This window comes from Dryobates pubescens, chromosome 9 (genome assembly GCF_014839835.1).
Source record: "Dryobates pubescens isolate bDryPub1 chromosome 9, bDryPub1.pri, whole genome shotgun sequence".
Taxonomy (NCBI): Eukaryota; Metazoa; Chordata; class Aves; order Piciformes; family Picidae; genus Dryobates; species Dryobates pubescens.
This window is the reverse complement of record NC_071620.1, coordinates 5,396,420-5,419,575: the sequence shown is the minus strand read 5'-3', so window position 1 is coordinate 5,419,575 and position 23,156 is coordinate 5,396,420. Positions and strand designations below refer to the sequence as shown.

Below are 23,156 nucleotides of genomic sequence, written 5' to 3'. Positions count from 1 at the left end.
GTGGTGTTGGATTGGTTGATAGGTTGGATGCAATGATCTTGAAGGTCTCTTCCAACCTGGTCTATTCTATTCCTATTCTATTCTATTCCTATTCTATTCTATTCTATTCTATTTCTATTCTATTCTATTCCTATTCACAGTGAAAAAGTTTTTCCTTATGTTCAAGTGGTACCTCCAGCTTGCACCCATTGCCCCTTGTCCTATCACTGGACAAATTCAAACTGGTTTGTTCTGCTGAGCGACAAGGCATGGGCATAGGGGCAGCTACAGCAGCTTGGCTCAGGCTGTCACCCAAGAGGGGTAACTCCATTGTGTTCTCATCTACCAACCTGCATTCTTTTGACATCCAGACACGCTTTTGCCTTTCCAGGGTTTGTGAATGGTATCTTTTTTCCCCCCCACCCCCCAGGTCTATCTACTAAAACTTTGTTAAAAAAACCCAAACAATAAAAGAATCAATACATAAAAACTTAATACATCAATACAACAACATAATTAGCATTACCAAGGTGAGCAGTTGGGAAACTTGCACTCTGCTCAATAATTTTGTTTCCTATTGGGTATTTTGTGCTGGGTAACTGGGTTAGGCTGCACACACTACTTCAAAAGATTTACCTGTGCCCAACTAAATGAAACCCAGAGGAAACAATAAAAGAAAATCCACATCTTCTGGAGTGCTGTTAAACTTGCATAGGCATTTACTTAGCTGGATTGCTTGGGAGCCATGAAGTAGCAGATTGCCTAGAGCAAAGGTGTGTCATGTGTGGCTCTCAGTAAACAACTGCTAATTAAAGAACTGACAACCTATCAACACTGATCAAAGTCAAGTAACAGAGGCAACCAGACATTATAAACCAAATGGTAAACACCCACCTTTAAGGTCTAAGGTTGGATTAGAAAGAAGGAAGAAAGAAAAGAGCTATTCCCCAAAATGCATGGCACACTTGGAAAAGGTGGATCCTACTGCTACAAGGACTCAGAAGAGACTCAAGGTTTGGGGTGGTTGTGGGGTTTTTTGTTGTTTGTTTTTAATCCAGACTTATTTTACTGTGCTACCTAAATGAAAAAGCTTCCAACTTTGAAGTTTGTGAAGTCTGCCTATCTGTAGGCTTTCATGGTCACCTTCATGTGGAGTGGTGAACAATGAGCTCAAAATTTAGGAACTGTGGGAAAGCATCCTTTGCTCTGTGAGACGTGAGATGGACAGAAACAGCAGCAGTGGTTCCCAGTGCAGGCTGCATTTGAGTTCTCATCTATAAATAAACAGAACCTGTCCAAGGAACAAAGACAGGTGCAATGGCTGTAGCTCATGGAGGTTCCTGAAAGCTAACCAGGCAGCAGTTTGGGATGCAGAGGCAGCAGTGACATCTATCATGGAAGCACGCTGTTGAATTACAACTAAAACCTTGACACATTAAAACTGTAAATATTCTTAATGTAAGTATTCTCATCTTCAGCAAGAGAAGAATGCAATACTGAATTTATACACTCTCTAGTATTCCAAGTATGGATCCCTAGCTCCAGCAAGGCTTTCATTAATCTGTTTCTTTATGTGTTACTTTAATTAACATCTTTTGGATGTTTCATTAGGGATGTTTCATAAAGTACTATTTGTGTATCAAGTCAGGAGACAGTGCAAGACTGATTAATTTGAAACATGATCATACTATTCCCCCCTTAGAATACAATGACATGTATTTATACACACACACATTTACACATGTATTTACATTAATGTACATATATACACATAGGATGTATATTGCAAGCAGTTTGCTCAAACATAGTCTCTCCCAAACATGTGCCTCAAAACCACTCTTGTTTAAACAAACCAACTTAAACAAAAAAGAAAAAACCCTGAGACACAAAGTGAAACATCAGGGCTAAGGACCACAATGTGCTATCCCACTTGGGGAGGACAAATCACCTCTCTGTTGATGGGGGTATGACCATCAACCAGGTAAATCAGTCTACACTGAGATTGTTTTGCTGCTTCTGGTATCTACGGAAGCTGGCATACCTCTATACTGCAGTCTGCAATACAAACATACTCACAGAGTTTAAGAGCATGCATAGCTCACTGGAGCTTCTGTTAGACAAAGTAAAGGCACCAACACTGCACATGTCCCATGCAAATACAAGTGCAACAAGGAGAAGATATAAACACAGTAGGAGAATTTAATGGCTTCAGACTGCAACTGTGATAGTTCCTACTATGCAGTGAATCACTTCAAACCCCATTACTTCCCCTACCTTATTGTTTTCCTAAAATGGCCTTTTCTGCCCTCTTGAACTTTTGTAGTTCAATAGCTAGTTCCCAATATCTCAGATACAGCCACATGAGTTTTCCATTCTGACTTTTGTTTCTGTTTAGCAGATTGCTACAGTAGTTATCATGTTTGAAAATATCTTTTAAACCACTTTCCATGTGCAGAGCCAGAGCAACTGGATCAGTTGCTGCTTTAACTAGCAGATTTTTCTCTATTTCTAGTCTCTGGCTTCTAGGCACAACAAGACTGCAGAAGATATCCTGTCTTTCTTTAAGCCCATCTTCAAATTCTTTTAGGAGAGTATTGGCTCTTTTTTGCCACTCTTCTTCCTTTGCCAAACAACTCTGGTACAAGTTCCCTACTGCTCCTGAGTGCAAAAGGACTCGTTTTTCCCGCTCTAACTTCTCCTGCTCCTGCTCTAGGGTCCTTCTTTCTTCTACTAGTTTACGACTCTGGGAGACGAGGGCTTCTCGGTAGCTCAGGGTTCTGTTGCGCTCCTTTTCAAGCTCCAGCTCCAAGTGAGCAACGGTGCGACGATTTTCTGTGATTATATCCCGGTACTTGGCTTCCAGGTCTCTTTGTAAAGATGAATGTTTTTTGTAATACTCCTTTTTTTCTCTTTCTATTTCTTTTTGACACTCTCTGGTCCAGATCCAACCTGTCATATATAAAATGAGACTTCAAACATCAGTATAACACACAAAATGATGGATATAATAAACAATGACTCTAAAGTCAACGTGATGGCATTCAACAAGCCCAAGTGCCAGGAGCTGCACTTTGGCCACAGCAACCCCATGTAGAGCTACAGGATGGGGTCAGAGTGGCTGGAGAGTGGCCAAACAGAAAGGGACCTGGGGGTGCTGATTGACAGCCGCCTAAACATGAGCCAGCAGTGTGCCCAGGTGGCCAAGAAGGCAAATGGCATCCTGGCCTGCATCAAGAATAGTGTGGCCAGCAGGAGCAGGGAAGTCATTGTGCCCCTGTACTCTGCACTGGTTAGGCCACACCTTGAGTACTGTGTCCAGTTCTGGTACCGTCAGTTTAGGAAGGACATCAAGACACTTGAACGTGTCCAGAGAAGGGCAACAAGGCTGGGGAGAGGCCTTGAGCACAAGCCCTATGAGGAGAGGCTGAGGGAGCTGGGGTTGTTTAGCCTGGAGAAGAGGAGGTTCAGGGGTGACCTCATTGCTCTCTACAACTACCTGAAGGGTGGTTGTAGCCAGGAAGGGGTTGGTCTCTTCTCTCTAGCAACCAGCACCAGAATAAGGGGACACAGTCTCAGGCTGTGCCAGGGGATGTTTAGGCTCAAGGTGAGGAGAAAGCTCTTCACAGAGAGAGTCATTCGTCATTGGAATGTGCTGGCCAGGGAGGTGGTGGAGTCACCATCCCTGGAGGTGTTCAGGAGGGGACTGGATGTGGCACTTGGTGCCATGGTCTAGTCATGAGCTATGTGGTGACAGGTTGGACTCGATGATCTTTGAGGTCTCTTCCAACCTTAGTGCTACTGTGATACTGTAAAGCAGCTATTAAGTGGTAAAGAAGAATTTCTTTTCTGCCCTTCCCAGAATGTGGCAGTTTTAGGCTATGCCTTTAAAATTTTTCACACATCTTGAGCAGAAAGGTAGTAATATGTAAATAAATCACTACTGGGTGTTAAAAGGAAAACAAAGACAATTCTAAACAATTCCATTGAAGAGATAAGGAATTTAAGCTGGTTGTACCAAAACAATTTCATCTTCTCATTTCTTCACGCTGGAGAGATACTAACTTGCTTCTGCTTGACCTTGGCTGCATTGTTTTGGTATTAACTTCTCTGCCCCTTTCTCCCTTTTGTACAGGGTGGTCTGGGTAGGCAGGGAAGGCGAAGCTTTCCCTGGACTTTGACCAGGGTGGTCCTTGTGCTGTTTATAAATTGTAAATACCTGTAACCATTGTAAATATTTTGTACATACTGTAAATACTTTGCATATATTCATTGCATTCCACTGTAGATTGTAGTTTTGCCTGTAAATACAGCTTTCATTTGCTTCCAACTGAGCTGGTCCAGCAAAGTTAATGTTGGGGGGGAATTTCAACCCACCACACAGAGCTATTCACCTCTATTCACAGCTCACAGAATATATTTCTGTGAGTCCATTGTTTCACAGTAAGTTACTTTAAATGATCATGCTTCCATGGAAGTAAAATCTCCCTGCATCATTTTATGCTAATACAGTCTTCTTGGACTGAAGGAAAATAATGTTACAGGAAAACAAACTGGAGCCTTTCAATGAGCACCTTCAAGGTCCAGTAAATAAACATACATCAGCAATTCTCTGGGTTGTTACCTTTGGGCTCTCTAGCGTGGTTTCCACTCTCCTGAGCAAGCTTTGTAAACTGGAGCTTATTAAATATGGACTCAATTCTTTTATGTGAAAAATAGCTATTGCCTTAATGTTATGAACAGTAAACACTTTCTATAACGTTATACATGAGTAGATCGAAGGAAATCCCTAGGTGGGGTATTGCTGTATGATCACTACACTGCTTCAGAGATAGATGTCCCTGTGGCTAGCAGGTGAGCCGCCCCAGCACAGCTCCAGCTGAGAGGCCGGGGCTCTACTTACGGAAGGCGGCCAAGCCCAGCATAGGGACCAGCAAGGCGTAGTTCCACCTGCTACCTTCATCCCCAGGCTCTCGTCGGTTTGGCAGATTGTTCCAGTTGGGAGGGTCATTTAAATTATTCATGAAGGCACCTTAGATTTACAGGAGAGAAAGAGGGGCTTAGTAGCACGCAGTACCAGAGGACCGCTCCCGACATCACCCTCACCACAATCACAGCTCGTTCTGAGGCGGGTATTTTTGTCCGAGACCCTCAAAGGGAGGCCTCGTTAGTTGGGAACTTTGAACGGACGTGCTTTCACACGGCGAGGGGCTCCCTGGCCTGCTCCGCAACCGCCAACCTGAGCGCGGTCAGGACCGCTCCGCGGCGGGCCCTCGGGCCTTAGCGCTGCCGCTGATCACCACCCGCTCCATTCCCCGGCCGGCGGCACGTTAGCTTATGTTGCCGCCGCTCCGAAGGCGTCCAAGTCCCGCACGTTGCACACCCCGGCCCCGCCGCCAGCCCGGCACCAGCCTGGGGCGGGGCGGCGGCGCGGGCCCAGCCCGCGGTCGCCGGAGCGGGACAGCCACCTACCAGCTCACCAACGCGGAGCCGCGGAGAACGCTGTCACTGTCACTTACATGCCGGCTCCGGCCACTCCCGGGCCGGCCTACTAGCGTAGAGAAGGACAACAAAGTGACTAACCTAAGCGCTAAACCCTCCCGTCATTCGTCCCCGTCGCGGCACCCCGCATACAGACACCCAGCCTCTGACACTCCCTCTCCGCCCTCCCCCCCCGCCCCAGTTGGTCTCTCCCGCCGAGCTCCGCGGCTAGCGGCGCTCTCGCGCACGCGCCCTTGTTCGCAGCTCCGGTGCCCTGCGAAATGGCGGCGACGGTGGCGGCTTCCCGGAGTTTGGCGAAGCGCTGGTTGCGGCCGGCGGCGCGGGCGGTGAGTGTTTGTTCTCGTCCCGCTTTGGCCTTCTCTGCCTTTGTATCGGCGTCCCGATGGAAGGGAAGTAGGCTGCGGGGCTGGCGAGGAGAGGCTCCTTCGGTCGGGGGTCTGGCCGGCCGAGCGTAGGGACCCCGTGCGTGTCCTGCCCCTCTCCTCAGCCGCGGCATGGCAACGCGCCTGGCCCCGTCCTGGCCTGCGCTTCCTTGCGGCCCGGTGTGCGGCAGCCGGCGGCGGCCCGTACTCGCTGTCTGTCAGTGACCTTGGCAGGCGAGCATCCGCCCCGGGGCGAAGAGCGGCGAGAGCGGGACTGGCAGGGCCTTACGGAGCTGTGTGCCCTTCGGTTATTGTTTTTTATTATTTATTTTTATATTTTTTTGAGCTTGCTATTCCGCTCCTGGGCCGGTTACTTGAAGGTAACTGGCTGCGGGCATGGCCTCCTGCTGTGGAAAGCGAGTGGCGTAGCCTCAGGCCGTGAGCAGCCTAAGGGACGGAGGAAGGCAGCGGATGCGATGTGCTGAAGGGCCCTGAAAGAGTCTGTCAGGTGCAGCTCCCTCCGGTCCCATCGCCTAGGTGGAAAGCTTCTTGCTGGCTCCTGGAATTGTGTGGGAAGCTATGTATGTCTGCGTGTTGCTTAAGTCTGGCTAGCAGTTGTTTCCAGGACGTTCTTCTGAAAGGTTTGAGAGTTTTATTATAGCTGACCTGTAACCAGTCCTTGGTGAAGGTTTGTTTTTCTCCAAGATGAAGTGAGAGTTTTGGGTTTCCTTCCACTGTTTTCCCTGTATCCATAATGGTCTTGCAGCTGCTAAAAATAGATGTGTCTAAAGAGGATCCTATAAATAAAGCTGCAATCCCAGGTTCATAAAGCAAGGACAGTCTACTGAGAGGAAGAAGGGCTGTGTGTTTTAGATGGCAGTGAACTGGCCCTGATGGGACCTTTAAATTCATAAGGGTCATAACGTTCTCAGTAGAATAACAGTTGAGGATTAGTGTGATCACGTTTACTGCAAATTTAGGGTGGCATCTTTTTCTGCTTTGTGGGCAGACTTTGTCAGAAAAACTTAGTGGCAGCAGAAATTCCTACATTTAAAAAAAAAAAAAGTGTATGGATATATGTGTGTCTGGGTGGGAAGAGCAGTTCTGAAAACTCTTGTGCAAAACCTTGGATATGAGAAGAAAAACAACCTGAGTAGTGTCATTTTGCTGTTTTAATAATATATTTCCAGAGTCCTCTGATGCAAAATGCATTCTCTAACTCCTTATAGCACCTTCTTTGAGAGGTAGTTAGCTGCAAGGCATTGTAGGAGAATTCTGACTGGAACTTGAAGCAGACTGTTTACTCTGGGGGAAGAGGTCAACAAAAAAGACATTTGCTTTTGGGGCTTTAGAGTATAACCATAGTGCATAGCTCTTGAGGGTTTTGTTTGTTTGTTTCTTCGGGTTTTTTGTGTTGGGTTTTCCCCTTGGTATTTTGCACTGTCTGTAAGCAATACAAAGTATGTATAAATCCAGGTCTGTTACAGCAGTTTTGCTGCAGAGAGGACATCCTATTGTAGCTTGAGCTATGATTGTTAGGTAAGTTGTTTTGCAGATAAATTATGTCTGATACATAGTTTTTCCTCTGTGACACACTAATCGATCTGATTCTGTTTGTGAAATATGAACGAAGGTTGCTATTGCAGATGTTAAGATGGGTGTGGAAGTGCCCCATACCATGATAACACAGCAGAGTAGAAGAAGGAAAGTAATTGCCTGAAGGAAAATACTTGTAGGAGCTCCTTATGAATAGGTGTTAAGATTGATCTCATTTAAAGATGCCTGAAAACCAGAAATATGTTAGCAAATATGATGACACGTTACATTCACTGTTATGCAAGAAGATAATTTTAAGGAGCTAGTGTAATAAATGATGCAACTAGGTTGAGGACAGTGTACTGTAGTTTACTTCAGGAATGAGGAAGAGGGGAACATTTGGAAGTGACAGGAAATATGTGCTTAGCATAGAAGTTGCTGAAAAAGGCACATACCGCTCCAGTTCATTTTAGGCCTTATTTCCAATAGGGAAGTGCTGATGTCACTGCACAGGTCTCTAGTACAGCTTTGTGTTGCTGTTCTTGTTAGTGGCTTCAGTTAGGTATGATTTTCTGAATGATATAAAGGAGGAATATCATTTTCTCAGGAGCTGGATATTTATACTGTGGAGACTAAAATTCTGACTGTTTTAACCTGTCAAAACAAAGACTGGATACTGGGTAGGTTTGAGTGGTGAGGAGGGTGAGTAACATTACAGAAAGGGATATCTCTGCCCCTTGTGCTTCATTTAGGTATTAATAAATGGTTCTAAATTTATCACTAGTTAGTAGAGAATGAGAACAAGAGAAACATCTCTCACTTGAGAAACAGTGATGAGGTGGAACAGCTTTTTCTACCAAATTCCAAGGACTGCTTGGCATGAGAGGTATTTTCCATTAATTCCTCTGGTTCCCATAGGAAAATCTTTGCTTATGAAAATAATTCAAGAACACTACAGCATTAATTGCAAGCGTATTCTTCTGTTAGTGCAGACTTAGATAGGTCTGAGAGACTGGTTAGTGCTAGTGAAGTAAGTAACAGATAATCTCTGACACCCTGATCTTAAAATCTGTTCTCTGATCCTGTCAAAAGTGCTTTGCTTTTGTTTGTTCTGGACATGATTATAGAAAAGCTAGAATCTCACTGCATGTAGCTCTAAACTGTGTAGATAAAATACTTTTGTGTACCTGTGGTAAACAGAAATTTGTTGTAAGTATAAGGTAGCTGTGAATGTTGAAAAACACAGTATTCCAAGTATGGAACCTTTTTTTTTTTGTTCTGTAATAGTTGTGTTGACTTCTTTCCGTAGTGGCCAGCGGCATGCCAGACACTTGCGCGCAACTTGCACTTCACAGCCTATGGAAAGAAAAACGCTTCTACGAAGGTTTCTGATTCGGTATGTTTATACTTCTTTATAGTTTAACTAACATGTTAGAGAATGCATGTTAGGCTTGACAGACATGACAAAAACAGGTACTTGGCTTTTAGTAGATCTTTGTGTTCCAGCACAAGTTGCTGAAACGTGTTTCTTTTAATGATAGTTTCCACCTGTGGTGGTGAGAGAAAGTTCAGTTTCCACCCCCCACACACAAAGGAACCACAGCTAACTCAGTCAGTGAAGCAAAAAATGGATAAGCTATATTTACAAGCAGGATGACATGCAGATAAATATATACACAATATACAGAATTTACAATATATACAAAAATATACAGCAAAGAATGTAACACAGAAAACCTTCCCCACAATTCTCCTTCGCCCCCTTCCTCCCTTTTTTCCCCAAAAAGGGTTAGAGACAGAAAAGGAGGAAATTCTGTTAGCTCAAAGCATATGCAAGAATTAGTTTTCTTATCTGGTTAGTTGAAAGGTCAGCACCCGCCGGCACAGACAGAAGACAGCTGCTCAGAGAGACTGAAAACAACAGACTGAACTGACTTGAGATTCAAACTGAACTAAAGCTAAAATGTAAAGTTGCATTCTACCAATCTACCAATGAAATTCATTTAGAATATCTTTGTTTTCATTCTTACACCAAAACATTCAGCCAGAGTGTTCCAGTAACTGTCCCTTTCTTAAAGGCATAGCCTAAAACGGTCACACCACCCAAGAGAGTACATAAGAGATGTGGTATTTGCTGCAAGAGTCTATGAAGAGCATTGAATGTATGTTGGTTGTGTCTGCATGAAACTTGTTTGACATAGCTTAAAATATTTACAACCACAACAAACCGATTTGCGTTTCCAGATTTCTACGCAGTATCCAGTAGTGGACCATGAATTCGATGCAGTTGTTGTGGGTGCAGGAGGAGCAGGCCTGCGGGCTGCCTTTGGCCTGTCAGAAGCCGGATTTAATACAGCGTGTGTTACCAAGCTGTTTCCCACCAGATCTCATACTGTTGCCGCACAGGTGAGAAACGAGTTAGAGCAAATAATTAAGTAATGCCTGCTTTCAGCAAGCTGATCTGGATGTACATTTGAACATCATGTCTCAAGGCCCTGCTTCTTTTTACAAGTAATGCATATTTACTTGAAAGTATTTTAGAGGAGGCAATACATGTTTAGCATCTGTTGAGTGCTGTTTCATAGGCTTCAATGTAACTTTGCAATTCACTGTGTTACACAAAACAGAGCAAGATAAGAACCATTGTGAAACTGGTAAGTTGCACAGGCTTTTCATAGCTGTGTTCAATCTGACTTTACTGTGGTTCATGTAAATAGCGGTATAAATGTTGCATGATTCTTAACAGGAATGAGGAAAACCACCTAAAGCTGCACTTTGGTAATACAATTCTAGACAAATACCTTTTCCTTTTCAGGGAGGGATTAATGCTGCTCTGGGAAACATGGAGGATGATAACTGGAGGTGGCATTTTTATGACACAGTGAAAGGGTCTGATTGGCTGGGTGACCAGGATGCCATACACTACATGACCGAGCAAGCCCCAGCTGCGGTGATAGAGGTGAGACTCACTGAAACTGATGTCAGCTAGACAAGCTTCCAAAGAGATCCCTTTGCTGGGAACATAGTAAAATAATTTGTTGGATTGTCATGTGCAAGTGTTTCTGATACTTGTGTTTGGGTTACACAGCTGGAAAATTATGGGATGCCATTCAGCAGAACTGAAGAAGGAAAAATCTATCAGCGTGCATTCGGTGGGCAGAGTCTTCAGTTTGGAAAAGGAGGACAAGCTCACAGGTGCTGCTGTGTTGCCGACAGGACAGGACACTCACTGTTGCATACGCTGTATGGCAGGGTAAGCAGCTGTGAATTAAACTTGGCCTGCGTATTGGCCTGGCTATTGGTATTTGTAATTATGGGTACTTCTTCTGGCTTTTTTCCCCCCTCCTTGGAGTTTGGCAGGGGAGCCCCCCCAAAAAAGCCAAAACAAACTAACAAAATATTTAGCTGTTCCCATATGTATGAGGAATCCAAGAGAGTGACTGATAACAATTCGGGGTTTCCTTTGTTCCTTATATCCTTCCTTATACAGTGTTGAAGGATGTAGCCGAAGTGATGATTGCTTTTTAGCAGGAATATACAGAAGTAGAATAAAATGAAAGATCAGAATTACGATGGCTCCTGTGAAGACATCATATGTTAATGAGCATGCACTGTTAGCATTGTGGTCTGTAATAGTTTTCTATGGTTAAGGCTTTTGTGTATGTTCAGTAGGCCCAAAGAGAACTTAAGTAACCCTTTCCCCAAACCTTGTTCTGTTTTTCAAAAAATCTGGCACAGCAGCAGTGCAGAACTCTCTGAAACATGGTGCAAGGTAGCATTTTATTTCAGTAGCCTTCAGACAGGGAGCAGGGGGAGCAAGGAATGAAGACCTACTGTGCATTTCTGGGATTGCTCTGTGGCAAGTAAATGACTGGTAGTCATTTACTTCCAGTAGTTCTATGAATTCTACCAATTATAACTGAAGAAGGATTTGATTAGCTTAAAATGGTAATAAGCTACCTTAAAGCTGAAATTAACTACCTAGCAGCTAATAATTTTTTAAAGGTTTACTTAGTAGCTAGCTAATTGCTCTCCTTGAGGTTGACACTATATATGCTGCTGCAATCCAAGTGCTCAGTGCTGCCAGACACTTCCTTGAGGGCATGAAAGAATGTTTGACTTGATGCCTGCTGCTTCTGCTGGTATTCTAGGCTCCTGGACATGTACTCCACCTCTCTGTGAGAGGTTAAGTAAAACCTGCTTGTGCATGTACACTGCAGCTGACTGAAGTGTTGCCACACATAGAGGGAAACAAGTCTTGTTGACTAGCTGTGACTTAGCAGAATTAAGTGGCTGGTAAATACTTGTTTGTTTGTTTTTCTAGAATAGATTCATTGCCACTTTTCAATAAATGTTTGAGGAAGTGGGTTCTCCTGAGAGGAGTTGGGAGTGGTTTGTATCCTGGTACAGCCCATATGAATTGACAGTTTTGAAGAGAGGTTACTTTGGTTTCTGCATTTTTCTTACAGATCCTCTTTTTTGTTTTTTCTTTTCCCCCTCTATTTTTCTACCTCCAAATTTTCCTCCAGTCTCTAAGATACGACACAAGCTACTTTGTTGAATATTTTGCCTTGGACCTACTTATGGAAAATGGAGAATGTCGTGGTGTTATTGCCCTTTGCATAGAAGATGGCACTATACATCGTTTTAGAGCAAAGAACACTGTCATTGCCACTGGGTAATGTAATGCTTGTGATGGAGGACAGGCGTTTGAGAGTTCTGCTGGTTGGAAGTCTGTGTGTTTGTTCATGTATTTCAATCTGTAGTGTGGAACTGACATTCTGACTTCAGAGACGTAATTTATATGTCCATCTTGTCCTCTTGCCTCTTTGGTCAAAAGCAGTATAACCGAATTCAGTCATTCCCTCTGCAAGAAAGCATGGACTAATTTTGTGGCCCAGTTTAAAATTTAGTCTGAAGTCTACCTTTGAATTCCAGAACAATGGCATACATGTGGAATGTGTAAGAGCAGTCAGTATGTATGGTCCAAATGGTCTTACATGTTTTTAAAAGCTTGCTGTTTGAAGCAGACATTATTGCATGGTTTGCCAATGCGTGTGTGTGTATATCTTGAGGGTTCTGAGGATTTCCTGCAGGAAACCACTTGTTTTCAAAATCTTGGAGAATGTTATGCTAAGATCCCCACATTGTAAGCCTAATTGCTGCAGGATGAAATGAGTTGAGAAAGATTTTATGTGTTTGTTAGAATATTTTATGCATTAGTCTTCTGCTGCATATGGCTGTCTCCTTTCTGTTTTGGTACACAAAACATTTATAAACATACCTGCCAAAGACAAGTACTTAGTTTGATGGCATACGTAATTTGGCTTTGTTAAAACCAAGGCTCTTTTCAGACTTGGGTACTCTACATACAATCTGTAGAGTGATACTTCTGAGAATTTGTCCTGTAATTGAGAGTATTGGCTGTTCTCAGTGATGTTCCAAAGTAACCTCTTTGTTTTAGGCATAAGAATTCATGTTTAATACCTTATTTTAGACATCTAAATTCTGAAGTGTAAGAATGTAAGCTCAGGGCCATCTCTAGCATAGGTACCATTGTTATATGTGTTGTGGGTTGAAATTCCCCCCCAGCATTTTAAAGGCACAGTCTAAAACTACCACAATATGCTATTTTTTTTAATAAAGCTGCTAGTAATAGGATTAAGGATAATGATGATTGAGAGAACTTTCTGAAGTAACTTCTTTCAGGTGCAAAGGCTTCTGATATTAAATGAACTGTCCTCCTTTGGAATTGTTATTCTATTTGTTTCTTAGACCTGTTGTCACCATCTGTTTTTCAAAACCAGTTGAGCATGACAGGGCAGCACCAGTTTTGGTGGTGTTTTGTTTTGGGGTTTTATTTGTTTGTTTTTTTGTTGAACTTGTGTTGCAGTTTGAGCTGGGTGCCCCCCTGGTGCATTCACTTCCTGTGTCCAGAAGTCCAGCCCAGAGGGATGGACACAGGAAATTGTGTATTCCCTACCATAATTCTTTGCACCACTATAAGATCCAGTGCGGAGTCTGGCACTTCCTCTTTCCTTCCCTCTCCGAGACTTGGTAACTGGGGGAGAGATCTCCCGGCCATGGGCCTGATTAGGCCCAAGGCCACAGGGGGATGGGCAGTCTCAGGCCTGGCCAGCTGAGACTAGCCCAGCAGAGGGAGGGGGAAGAAGGAGCCCTGGGGGTTTTGCATGCACCCTCAGGTGGGGATGGGATCTTTCTTTGTCACTGTGCTTTGGGTTTTCTGTAACATTCACTGCTTTCTATTTAAACTTTCATCACTTTTGCAATCCGTTTGCCTGAGTCGTTATTTCTGCCTGTGGTGGGGAGGGGACCTGCCCCAACCCATTACAACTTGGTACAGGAGGTGGCAAACTGACTTGCTTAAACTCTCTGCTCCATTTCCATAGTTGTGCAAACAGCATAGTTGAGTGGAATGTTGTAGTGATTTTTTTTTTTTTCCCCTCAGCTAATTCTGTTAACTTTTATGTCCTGTAGTGGGTACGGCCGCACTTACTTCAGTTGTACCTCTGCTCATACCAGTACGGGTGATGGCACCGCGATGGTCACGCGAGCTGGCCTCCCTTGCCAGGACTTGGAATTTGTGCAGTTTCACCCTACAGGTACAAAATATGAAATGATGCTTGCAACATTGGTTTTTGAATGAGTTGAACAGATTATTTTTCTGTTGTTTTAAAATGTGCTTACATCAGTCTGCACCTTCCTGCAGCACTTCGCTAGCATGTTAGTTCCTTGTGCCAGGTGGTTAGGCTAGCCTGCGGCTGCTTTTGAATATAAATATGAGACTAAGCCTTACAATATAAGAAAGGTCTCACCTATTCTAATTTAAAGACTCTAGTATTAAATATTTTCAGGTGCTCTCTTCACAACACAGGTTTTATGAATTCCAAGCTGAAACCACTTCATCTTTTAAAATTACATTGCTTTTGTCTTTAAAATGCTAAAGGATTTGATACTAGATACAGGAGCAACAGGATAGGTGCAAATGTTGGGGAATTATATACCAGAATCTTTTGTAGAAGTAGGTAGTTGAAATAAAGGTCTATATTTGGGACTGATTTTTGTAGCCAAGGATTACTATCTAAGCTGTGGACACCAAACTAAAGTGTACTTTTTTTTAAGTTCATTAAATGCTTAGTTTTAACTGTAAGTGGCAATTTTTTGCCCACTTAGTTTTGTTTTTTAAAGTTGTCAGAGATCCAATGTTCATTTCATTTAGATAAGATTTTCTTAGACAAAGAAGCTTCATTGCTTGTGTGGTAATTTTAACAGCTTTTAATGTGACTGTCAAATGCATGAGTGAGTTAGCATTCTTGTTTTCTGTGATGACCAGTCATGAAAGCTAACAGATGTAGGTTTTTCCTTCTCTAAAGGAAAACTGAGCTTTGGCTTTCCACCTGATAGGAAGCCATCCTGTACTGCCTTAGTACAGGAGAAGGAGGAACAGAGATGAGTAAACTGCTCTTGATAGAATCAGCTTCTGGTTTACTTAGAAATCTTGAACAAAGTAATTGCTGGAAGTCTACAGAATAGTTGTAAAATTCTCCTTGCATGTTGATCACTGCAGATCTCTAGAAGGTGTAATGTTTTTAGACATTGTGGATGTTCCAAATCAACTTGCTTACCTTTCAGGAAGACTGTTCAAAAGGAACAACAATACTTGATTCTAAGCAGCTTTTGGGGACAGTTCCTAGTGGTATGATTAGGGTGGAATAAAAATCTACCTCTGTGACTTACATGTGTTATTTTAAGACGACCTTGTTTATTCAGTCCTGGTCATTCTCATTCTGAAGCTATCTAGAGACTCTCATTTGATGGTATTTTCTTTCTTGACAGGTATCTATGGGGCTGGCTGCCTTATAACTGAAGGATGTCGTGGAGAAGGAGGTATTCTAATTAACAGTCAGGGTGAAAGATTTATGGAGAGATATGCACCTGTTGCTAAGGATCTGGCTTCCAGGGATGTAGTGTCTCGATCTATGACCATAGAAATCCGGGAAGGAAGGTTAGTTAAATGCTCTTAATGAAATTGTAGAGTAAATATTTAATCATGCTAGTCTGCATACAATCAGAGAATTGTTTTGCTTGGAAAAGACCTTTAAGATCTTACAGTCTGAACTTTATCTCTGCAACCAGACATTATTGAGTACAGATTTCCTGTTTGGAATCTCCTGTTTGATTTCGGTGCATCTAGAGATGGTTGCTCAAGCAATTTCAGTGCATATGCTCTTACTGCAAACAGTGGAAATAACTTGCTCCTCTGTTATTTTGCCTAATTATCTTCACTTACTACGTGTTTCTGCAGAGACACAGTGGATTAAAGTCTTAAATACTGTGAATTTATTGTGGAAAAGAAATCAGGGAGGTGAAAAAATTGCTTACATTCTGTCAGGTTCAACAGCCTTTTCAAATATACTAGATGCTTGGTCTGAGAACCTTTGAAAAAATACTTTTTTTCCCAAAAAAATGAATCAAACTGGATTGGAAATGTTACTGGTATTTCCACAATTCCTGTTTTGTGTTCCAGTGTCGATTTTTTGTTGTTGTTTTTATTTTTGTGTGGCTTTGATAGGGGTTGTGGTCCCGAAAAAGACCACGTCTACTTGCAGTTGCACCACTTGCCACCACAGCAGCTAGCAACCCGTCTCCCAGGAATTTCAGAGACAGCTATGATATTTGCTGGAGTTGATGTCACTAAAGAGCCTATTCCTGTTCTGCCTACTGTGCATTATAATATGGGAGGTATTCCTACTAACTACAAAGGACAGGTAAGTACTAACACTGTTAGTATGTGTGTTTTTTTAATCATAATAAGAAATAATTTTCCAAGGATTAAAGCATTAATGATGTTTTCCATAACTGTAAGCATGATGAATAACATTAATAATACTATAATAATGATATCAGAGTACTTAAAAGTCACAATCTGGCTTGTTTTTATAACTGACTTGAGCAATGTTCTAGTCCATCTGGAGATGGGAGTTCCAGGGAACATCTGAAAGAGAGTTAATGTTGTTTATGACAACAATTTTCTGTATATTAAGTTGAGGGTAGTGTAGTTGAACAAAGGCCAAACTAGGGCTCTATTACAATCTGTAACTCAAGTTCATGTATATTAATTACATGTTCATGTAATCTCTACAGTAAAGGTTAAAGCTGATTACTCCAACTCCTAACTAGTATAAATTGAGGTGATGGTGTCAGCTGAATTTTTCAGTTTCAGTGTATTGTGCTTGTAAATTTTTTAATGTTGAATTTTGCTTTACAAGTCTGTGCAGGTCAGCTTTTCTCTGTGTGATTGTCTTATTTGCTGCAGAATTGGGATGAAACAGAGCCATATACTTTCTGTAACTAAAGAAATCTTAGGTTTTAGTGCCACCTGTATTTACAAAGTATTAGTGCTTACCCTTGAGAATTAAGGTGTCTGTGGTTTTAGAGTTGGAGAAAACCTTAGGTTGCTGTGTTTCATCCTTAGGTGCACATGGCCTTTGCAAATAAGGAGGTTTGCACTGTTACAAACCGTTTAAGAAATGAGTATTAATTGACTGTATGAAATGACAGGTGATCACACATGTGAATGGTGAGGATAAAGTGGTACCAGGCCTATATGCTTGTGGGGAAGCAGCCTCTGCATCTGTCCATGGTGCAAATCGACTTGGAGCAAACTCTCTTCTGGATTTGGTGGTCTTTGGTCGTGCTTGTGCCCTTACTATTGCAGAGACGTGCAAGCCTGGTAAGTCTCAACTTTTTTGGGAGACATTTGGCTTTATGACTTTATTTCTGCCAGCAAGGAGGAGTTGCTACCTCGTTCAAATTCATGATGCCAGACACGTGCTCCTATTTGTTAGAAAAGGCAGAAGCCACTTTGTGGGGTTTTATCGATGTGTTCTTTGCTGTGCTAATGATTGATGTTAACATTTGCATCATGAGTTGATCTTTTTAAACTTAGAATTGGGTCAGTGCTATTGGCAAAACCAGCTGAGACTTTTCACAAATTAGCAAAACGGAATATTGGATATGAAACCTGACTTCTGTGCATCCTGCACTGCATCTTGATCTGCATCGGAATGTAGGCTGTCTTACACTTGGCCCTTTTGTATAGTGGAATGCACTGCCACCCTGTTGATTGATGAGGTGCATTACATGTGCAAGTGATAAGAGAGAGATACTAAATATTGTAACATTTCCTATATGTGGATTTTCACTGCTGAGTATTGTTTTAAAATCTGGTTCAGCAGCAGTTACTGAGCTGAGAAAACGAACTACACTCCCACCTTCCCCCAACAGAAGGAAGGAGAGGCAGTTATACTGCCAGAGCAGTTGAAATCCAGTAGTCGCCTGCTTTCTCACTGCTTAATGTTCAAATTAATAAGATGGTTTGTTTTTACAATCTGACTGTTCAGAGTGATGGTTCCTGATGGAATCAGCTTAGATTGAGTGCTGCCTATTAGCTCTGGCTTTGAGTAAACATCTATTTAGATGCTTCTGTCTCCTTTTGAGTTGGAAGTTGCAGGAAGTTATTTTATTAGTTTGAATGCAAAGCTATGTGTGAGATGAAGTGTTCTGGTGTGTTTGTTTCATTACACAATAACAGGTGGGCTCTGCTATTAGAGCATGTTCATGTGTGACAGCTGAGCTTATTGACTGGTCCCTGGTCCCTTAAAAAGCCCAAGAGAGAGCCAGGGGCAGGGTTTGGAGTGAGGAGACGAGCAAAGTATAGAGGGTGGTAAGGAGCCATAAGCTTATTCCATAGTTAAGAAGAATTTGCATGAAATGCTACTTTTAAGGAACTAACAGCAGAATTTAGCAAACTCCATGAATTCCCTAAAACTGTGGCAGGAAAGAATGTGATTCATATATTTCACTTTTATTTATAAATGTATGGATACTGTTGGTGAGAGTTCAGGAGCTTATAGTTAACCTGTACATCAGAGGAAGGAAACAGGTAGTATTTCAGTCAAATCTGAGTTCTGATAGTTGCTAGTCTATGAAACAGTCAGAGACCAAAACCATGCCTGACCTACTGAACTGACTGAAACTTTCTTGCTAGGTGAGACTGTTCCCTCCATAAAACCAAATGCTGGTGAGGAGTCAGTTGCTAATCTGGACAAATTAAGGTTTGCCAATGGATCTGTAAGGACTTCAGAAGTGCGACTTAACATGCAGAAGGTAAGCCTAGTGAAATTCTCAAGTATAAGGTGGGAGAAGCTGCAAGCAATAGTGGCAGTTTGGTCACCTTGTGAATTGCTCTTCAGGATTGGCATTGCAGAAGTAAAAAGCAGTGTGAGAAATCTGGGCACAGCCAAGGCTATCAGTGTAGTTAGTTTCTTCTTCATGGTTGTTTCTCCTGGGTAGTTTCTTGACTGTATAACAGAGTGGGGTTTCCTCTGAAAAGGAAGGGTGTTTTAATTTCAGGCTGCAGACATGTTTAAAGTCAAAACAGCTCTGTATCAAGCTCTGTTGGAACTAGTATAATTATGTGAGTTATGATGCAAATACAGTATGTTATACTGATTTTGGTTTTACTGTCTCGCAGGCAATGCAAAGCCATGCTGCTGTATTTCGGACTGGTTCTGTGCTCCAGGAAGGATGTGAAAAACTTAGCCAAATTTATAGTGATCTGGCTCATCTGAAGACATTTGACAGAGGTAATCTGAATGCAAAAAGTACACCTTGGGCAGAGTATTCCCTGGGAAAGTGTTGCTTGGGTTTTTTCTGTTTGGTTGGCTGTTTTCTTATGTGTGTGGTGTTTTTTTTGTATGTGTTTTTCCTTCTGGAAACCTGATTCTTGAAATTCTGTCTAAAGACTCTTTTGAATCTTAAAGATGTTTCATAGAGCCTTGCTTGCTAAATGTGATTATCAGTCAAGTACTTTATATTACTGGTCATTTGCTGGTTGTATACTCTTTCAAAGGAGCAGATACTGAAACAGATTTAACTTTATAAAAGTATACTAGCTTCTGTTCTCTCAGAAGATGGCAGGAGGAAGTTCCTCAGTTACTGAGATGAACTTTGTAAATATCTTCTGAAAAGGCCAGGGAGTTGCAAAAAGGCACCAAGACAGGCTGAACACTCAATTTTCACTCCTCACCTGAGCAGGTAGTGCTGCATGCAGACACTGGCTTGTCTTGCAGTGTATCTTAGGAGAACTTGGCTAAGTACAACTGAAGATGTACCTTTTGTCCACTCACAAGTATTTCACTGTGATTACTGCCATTTGGCATGTATCCTAACACTCAAAAGTAGAACTGGCTTTCTTGGGCAGCTCTTAACAATCATCAAGAAAAGTGTTAAAACAGCTGAAAATGATGGGATCAAATGAATGTATCAATGAAGAGAAATTCATTCAAGTGAACTTGAGTCCACCTTGGAGATATTTAAATGAAGAGCCTTGGATAACTAGTAGACTTTTTTTTCCTTATTGAGGCTGGAAAGGAAGGGAAAGCCCTGTTTTGATCTGCTATGGATCCTACTTAAAGAGCTGTCATTTAGACAGATCTATGATCTGAAAAGAGGTATGGGAACTGGGTTGTAGGTAAGATAGACAGTGGGCAAGATTCTGTGGTGTGGTTTTGTCTCAGTGGTACACATGCAACTGGGACAGCCGGTAGAACTATGAATTCTTCTAAGATTCATTGCAGTTGTTGGGGTGTAGGAATCATTACTGAGCCTTGCAGGCAACAGTGAGTGAGTCAGTGTTGCAGAGTACCATGCAGTAGGCAGAGTATTGTCTGTATTGTCAACATGATAGAGGAATAACTTGTTTGTAGAACATCTTCCATAGTGTTTTAATATTTTTACTAGGTATTATATGGAACACTGACTTGGTAGAGACCCTTGAACTGCAAAACCTGATGCTCTGCGCTCTACAAACCATTTATAGTGCTGAGGCTCGCAAGGAGTCCCGAGGCGCTCATGCCAGAGAGGACTATAAGGTATGAATATTGTCTGTAGCCTGGATGTAGGATTGAATTTCCTTGGATGCATTATACAAACATTGTAATTTCTTTGAAGTGCAGTCTTCAGAGTCTTGAGTTAGTGTAGGATTTACTTGGGGTCCCCTCTGCTCTATCTGTTCTTCTTATACAAAAAATGACCAATACATGCTGTATTTGACAGCGATCTTCAGAGTTGTGCAGCGTGTGCATCTCAATGATTAGAGAGGTGTAAAACAAGAGTACAGTAATAATGATCCTGTGAATGCATAAACAGGGCTTCAAGCAAAACAATTGTGCTGTGTAAAGAACATAACCTTTAAAGCCCTTTTTAAACCTCAGTATTTAAAATTTGACGTGGGCAGTTGCTGGCTATTAGGACACACGCTGTGTTTCAGTTGTAATTGGAATGCAACTAATTGTGGGGTTGTAAAGTCATTTGCAGATGTAACTTCTGGTCTATACTAACCTGATTTTCTCCTTAGTTACGGATAGATGAGTTTGACTATTCTAAGCCACTCCAAGGCCAGCAGCGGAGGCCATTCGAAGAGCACTGGAGAAAGCACACCCTTTCCTATGTAGATGTCCCGTCTGGGAAGGTACATTGAGCCTGGTGCTTGAGGGTCTTCCTCACTGTCAACAAGCAGTTGCTCTCATAGACACCAAAATCTGCTATAGTTCATTGTGCTTAGAGGTGTGGGGGGGGAATTTGAACATCTGTGGTTAAACAATAGGCACAACTGGGAGAAGTTCTTTTTGATCTTTGGGAAATGACTGGGATTTTGGCTGGAATTGTTTTTCCATTATGTCAGGCTAGTTCAGAAGCTTGCAGCTTTGCTTTTCTTTCTTTTTTCCTCTGGTGGTGGCAAAACTTGGTGGTGTTTATAGTGTAAAGTTGTAATGATATTTCAAAGATAGAACTGAAGTCTGACACTATAAAAATAGTGGGTGGGGTTTTTTTGTATTCTATTTCCTGAATCCCCTCAGTTTCCTGTCCCTTGAGTCTAGAGGATAAATGAGAAAGCTTTCTGAGGAATGGCTGAAAAGATAGTGACACAGATTTGTCTCCTGGCTGATCCATTGGGCTCTCTGGCTCCAAAACTATCTGAGCTAAAAGAAATAGAAACTCTCAATCTTCACTTTTGTCCAAAAGGCCTTTTTAAAAGGCCAAGCTTCACATCTGAGAAATTCAGTCAGTGGTAATTAGCTAAACTGTGTTGTTTAGATACAAGAGGTTTGTTTCTCCTAAGGTATTTAGGAAGGATGTTGACTTGCTGGAACGAGTCCAGAAAAGAGCAACAAAGTTGGTGAGGGGTTTGGAACACAAGCCCTACGAGGAGAGGCTGAGAGAGCTGGGGTTGCTGAGCCTGGAGGAGACTCAGGGGTGACCTTATTGCTCTCTACAACTACCCTAAGGGAGGCTGTAGACAGACAGATGTTGGTCTCTTCTCCCAGGCAGCCAGTACCAGAACAAGAGGACACAGCCTCAGGCTGTGCCAGGGGAGGTTTAGGTTGGATGTTAGGAAAAAGTTCTATACAGAGGGAGTGATTGTCCATTGGAATGGACTGCCCGGGGAGGTGGTGGAGTCGCTGTCATTGGAGGTTTTCAGGAGAAGACTTGATGGGGTGCTTGGTGCCATGGGTTAGTTGTTTAGGTGGTGTTGGATTGGTTGAGGGGTTGGACGCGATGATCTTGGAGGTCTCTTCCAACCTGGTTTATTCTATGTATGTATCCTATGTATTTGTTCCCTTTTATTTTAGGTTACCTTGAAATACAGACCTGTGATTGACAGAACTTTGAATGAAGAAGATTGCGCAACTGTCCCACCTGCTATTCGCTCATACTAATTAAGTTCCAGCAGCCCTCTCCCAGAGGTGTTAGTGTACATAAGCAGAGCACAAGCAAATCAAAATATTATTGTCGCTATCAATCCATGGAAAATGCTGACTAGATTTTTCTCCAGCTTGTATTTTGCTGTGGCTTACTCTACAGTTATGAACATGGAATAGAAGACAGCTTCTGTCACCAGTCTGTCAGAAGTGACAGGGAAAACACAAAAATGTATCTAAATAAAGAGAGTATTTGGATATGTTTGAATGTGCTGTTATAACTGTATGCTCATTGTAATTGTATACATTTTCATACTTTAAGAGCAAGAAATGCATTGCAATAGTTTTAGGCAAGATCGAGATACTGAATTTTATGACCTGGGGACTTAAGCAGCGTCATTGCTGATTGTAAGTGAAATGAAAAGAAAATGATGCACTGTTCCTTCTTCCATTGGTTTTTTTTTCTGAAGCTAAAGGTGTGTATATTGTCATACTCGTGTTTTAGCGAAGGGAACAAGCTATGCCTCCAGTTATATTCTGTTCAGGGTATAATCTTAATGGTTAAACTCTTACTGCATCTGGAAATCCAAAGTTGGGTTTTGTGGCGTTTCCTGTGTGTATGTTTCCTAGACTTGTCTTTCAGACCAAGCAGGGAGCATTCTTGCAAAACACTTGCCTAAATATTACAGCTTAGCAGACTTAGACCTTGGCACTAAACGCACTCAGTTTAACTTGCAAGGCATCAATGAAGCACCTCCTAGCAGCATTTCTGTGAATAGTGCCCAGTTCTTGGACTTGTGGAGTGCAAGTGAATGGGGTAATTCTTAATTATTTACACTTGTTTTCTCAACTGCAGAATGTTGTCTGTTACTGGAAAAAAATGCTGAAAAAAATAAACTGTTGGAATGTTGCTGCTGGTGGTATTTCACTCCAGTAATGGTGGTGTACCTTGCACCAGGGGCTTGAGACCCGACTGGCAGAAACACAGTAGGCA

The 23,156-nt window shown here is 42.2% G+C and overlaps 2 protein-coding genes across 4 annotated transcripts; one reads left to right on the top strand and one right to left on the bottom strand.

Annotated features, from left to right (window-relative positions):
- Nucleotides 1–409: 409 nt before the first annotated feature.
- CCDC127 (coiled-coil domain containing 127) lies at nucleotides 410–5,628 on the bottom strand. 3 transcript variants are annotated; one of them, XM_054164392.1, is made up of 3 exons: nucleotides 5,560–5,628; nucleotides 4,880–5,008; nucleotides 410–2,928 (listed from the first exon to the last, which is right to left on the bottom strand). In XM_054164392.1, exons 2-3 carry the CDS (start codon nucleotides 4,998–5,000, stop codon nucleotides 2,255–2,257), a joined length of 795 nt encoding a protein of 264 aa, XP_054020367.1. In that variant the 5' UTR covers nucleotides 5,001–5,008; nucleotides 5,560–5,628; the 3' UTR covers nucleotides 410–2,254. The 3 variants fall into 3 exon arrangements, with proteins under 3 accessions (XP_054020367.1, XP_054020369.1, XP_054020368.1); XM_054164394.1 differs by lacking the exon at nucleotides 5,560–5,628 and adding an exon at nucleotides 5,496–5,550; XM_054164393.1 differs by lacking the exon at nucleotides 5,560–5,628 and adding an exon at nucleotides 5,449–5,502.
- Nucleotides 5,629–5,702: 74 nt separating this feature from the next.
- On the top strand, nucleotides 5,703–22,357 carry SDHA (succinate dehydrogenase complex flavoprotein subunit A). The gene is made up of 15 exons (XM_054164219.1): nucleotides 5,703–5,804; nucleotides 8,686–8,772; nucleotides 9,621–9,782; nucleotides 10,192–10,335; nucleotides 10,465–10,629; nucleotides 11,906–12,054; nucleotides 13,875–13,999; nucleotides 15,234–15,402; nucleotides 15,970–16,165; nucleotides 16,959–17,130; nucleotides 18,448–18,566; nucleotides 18,934–19,045; nucleotides 20,202–20,332; nucleotides 20,818–20,931; nucleotides 22,094–22,357. Exons 1-15 carry the CDS (start codon nucleotides 5,739–5,741, stop codon nucleotides 22,178–22,180), a joined length of 1,998 nt encoding a protein of 665 aa, XP_054020194.1. The 5' UTR covers nucleotides 5,703–5,738; the 3' UTR covers nucleotides 22,181–22,357.
- The last annotated feature ends 799 nt before the right edge of the window (nucleotides 22,358–23,156 follow it).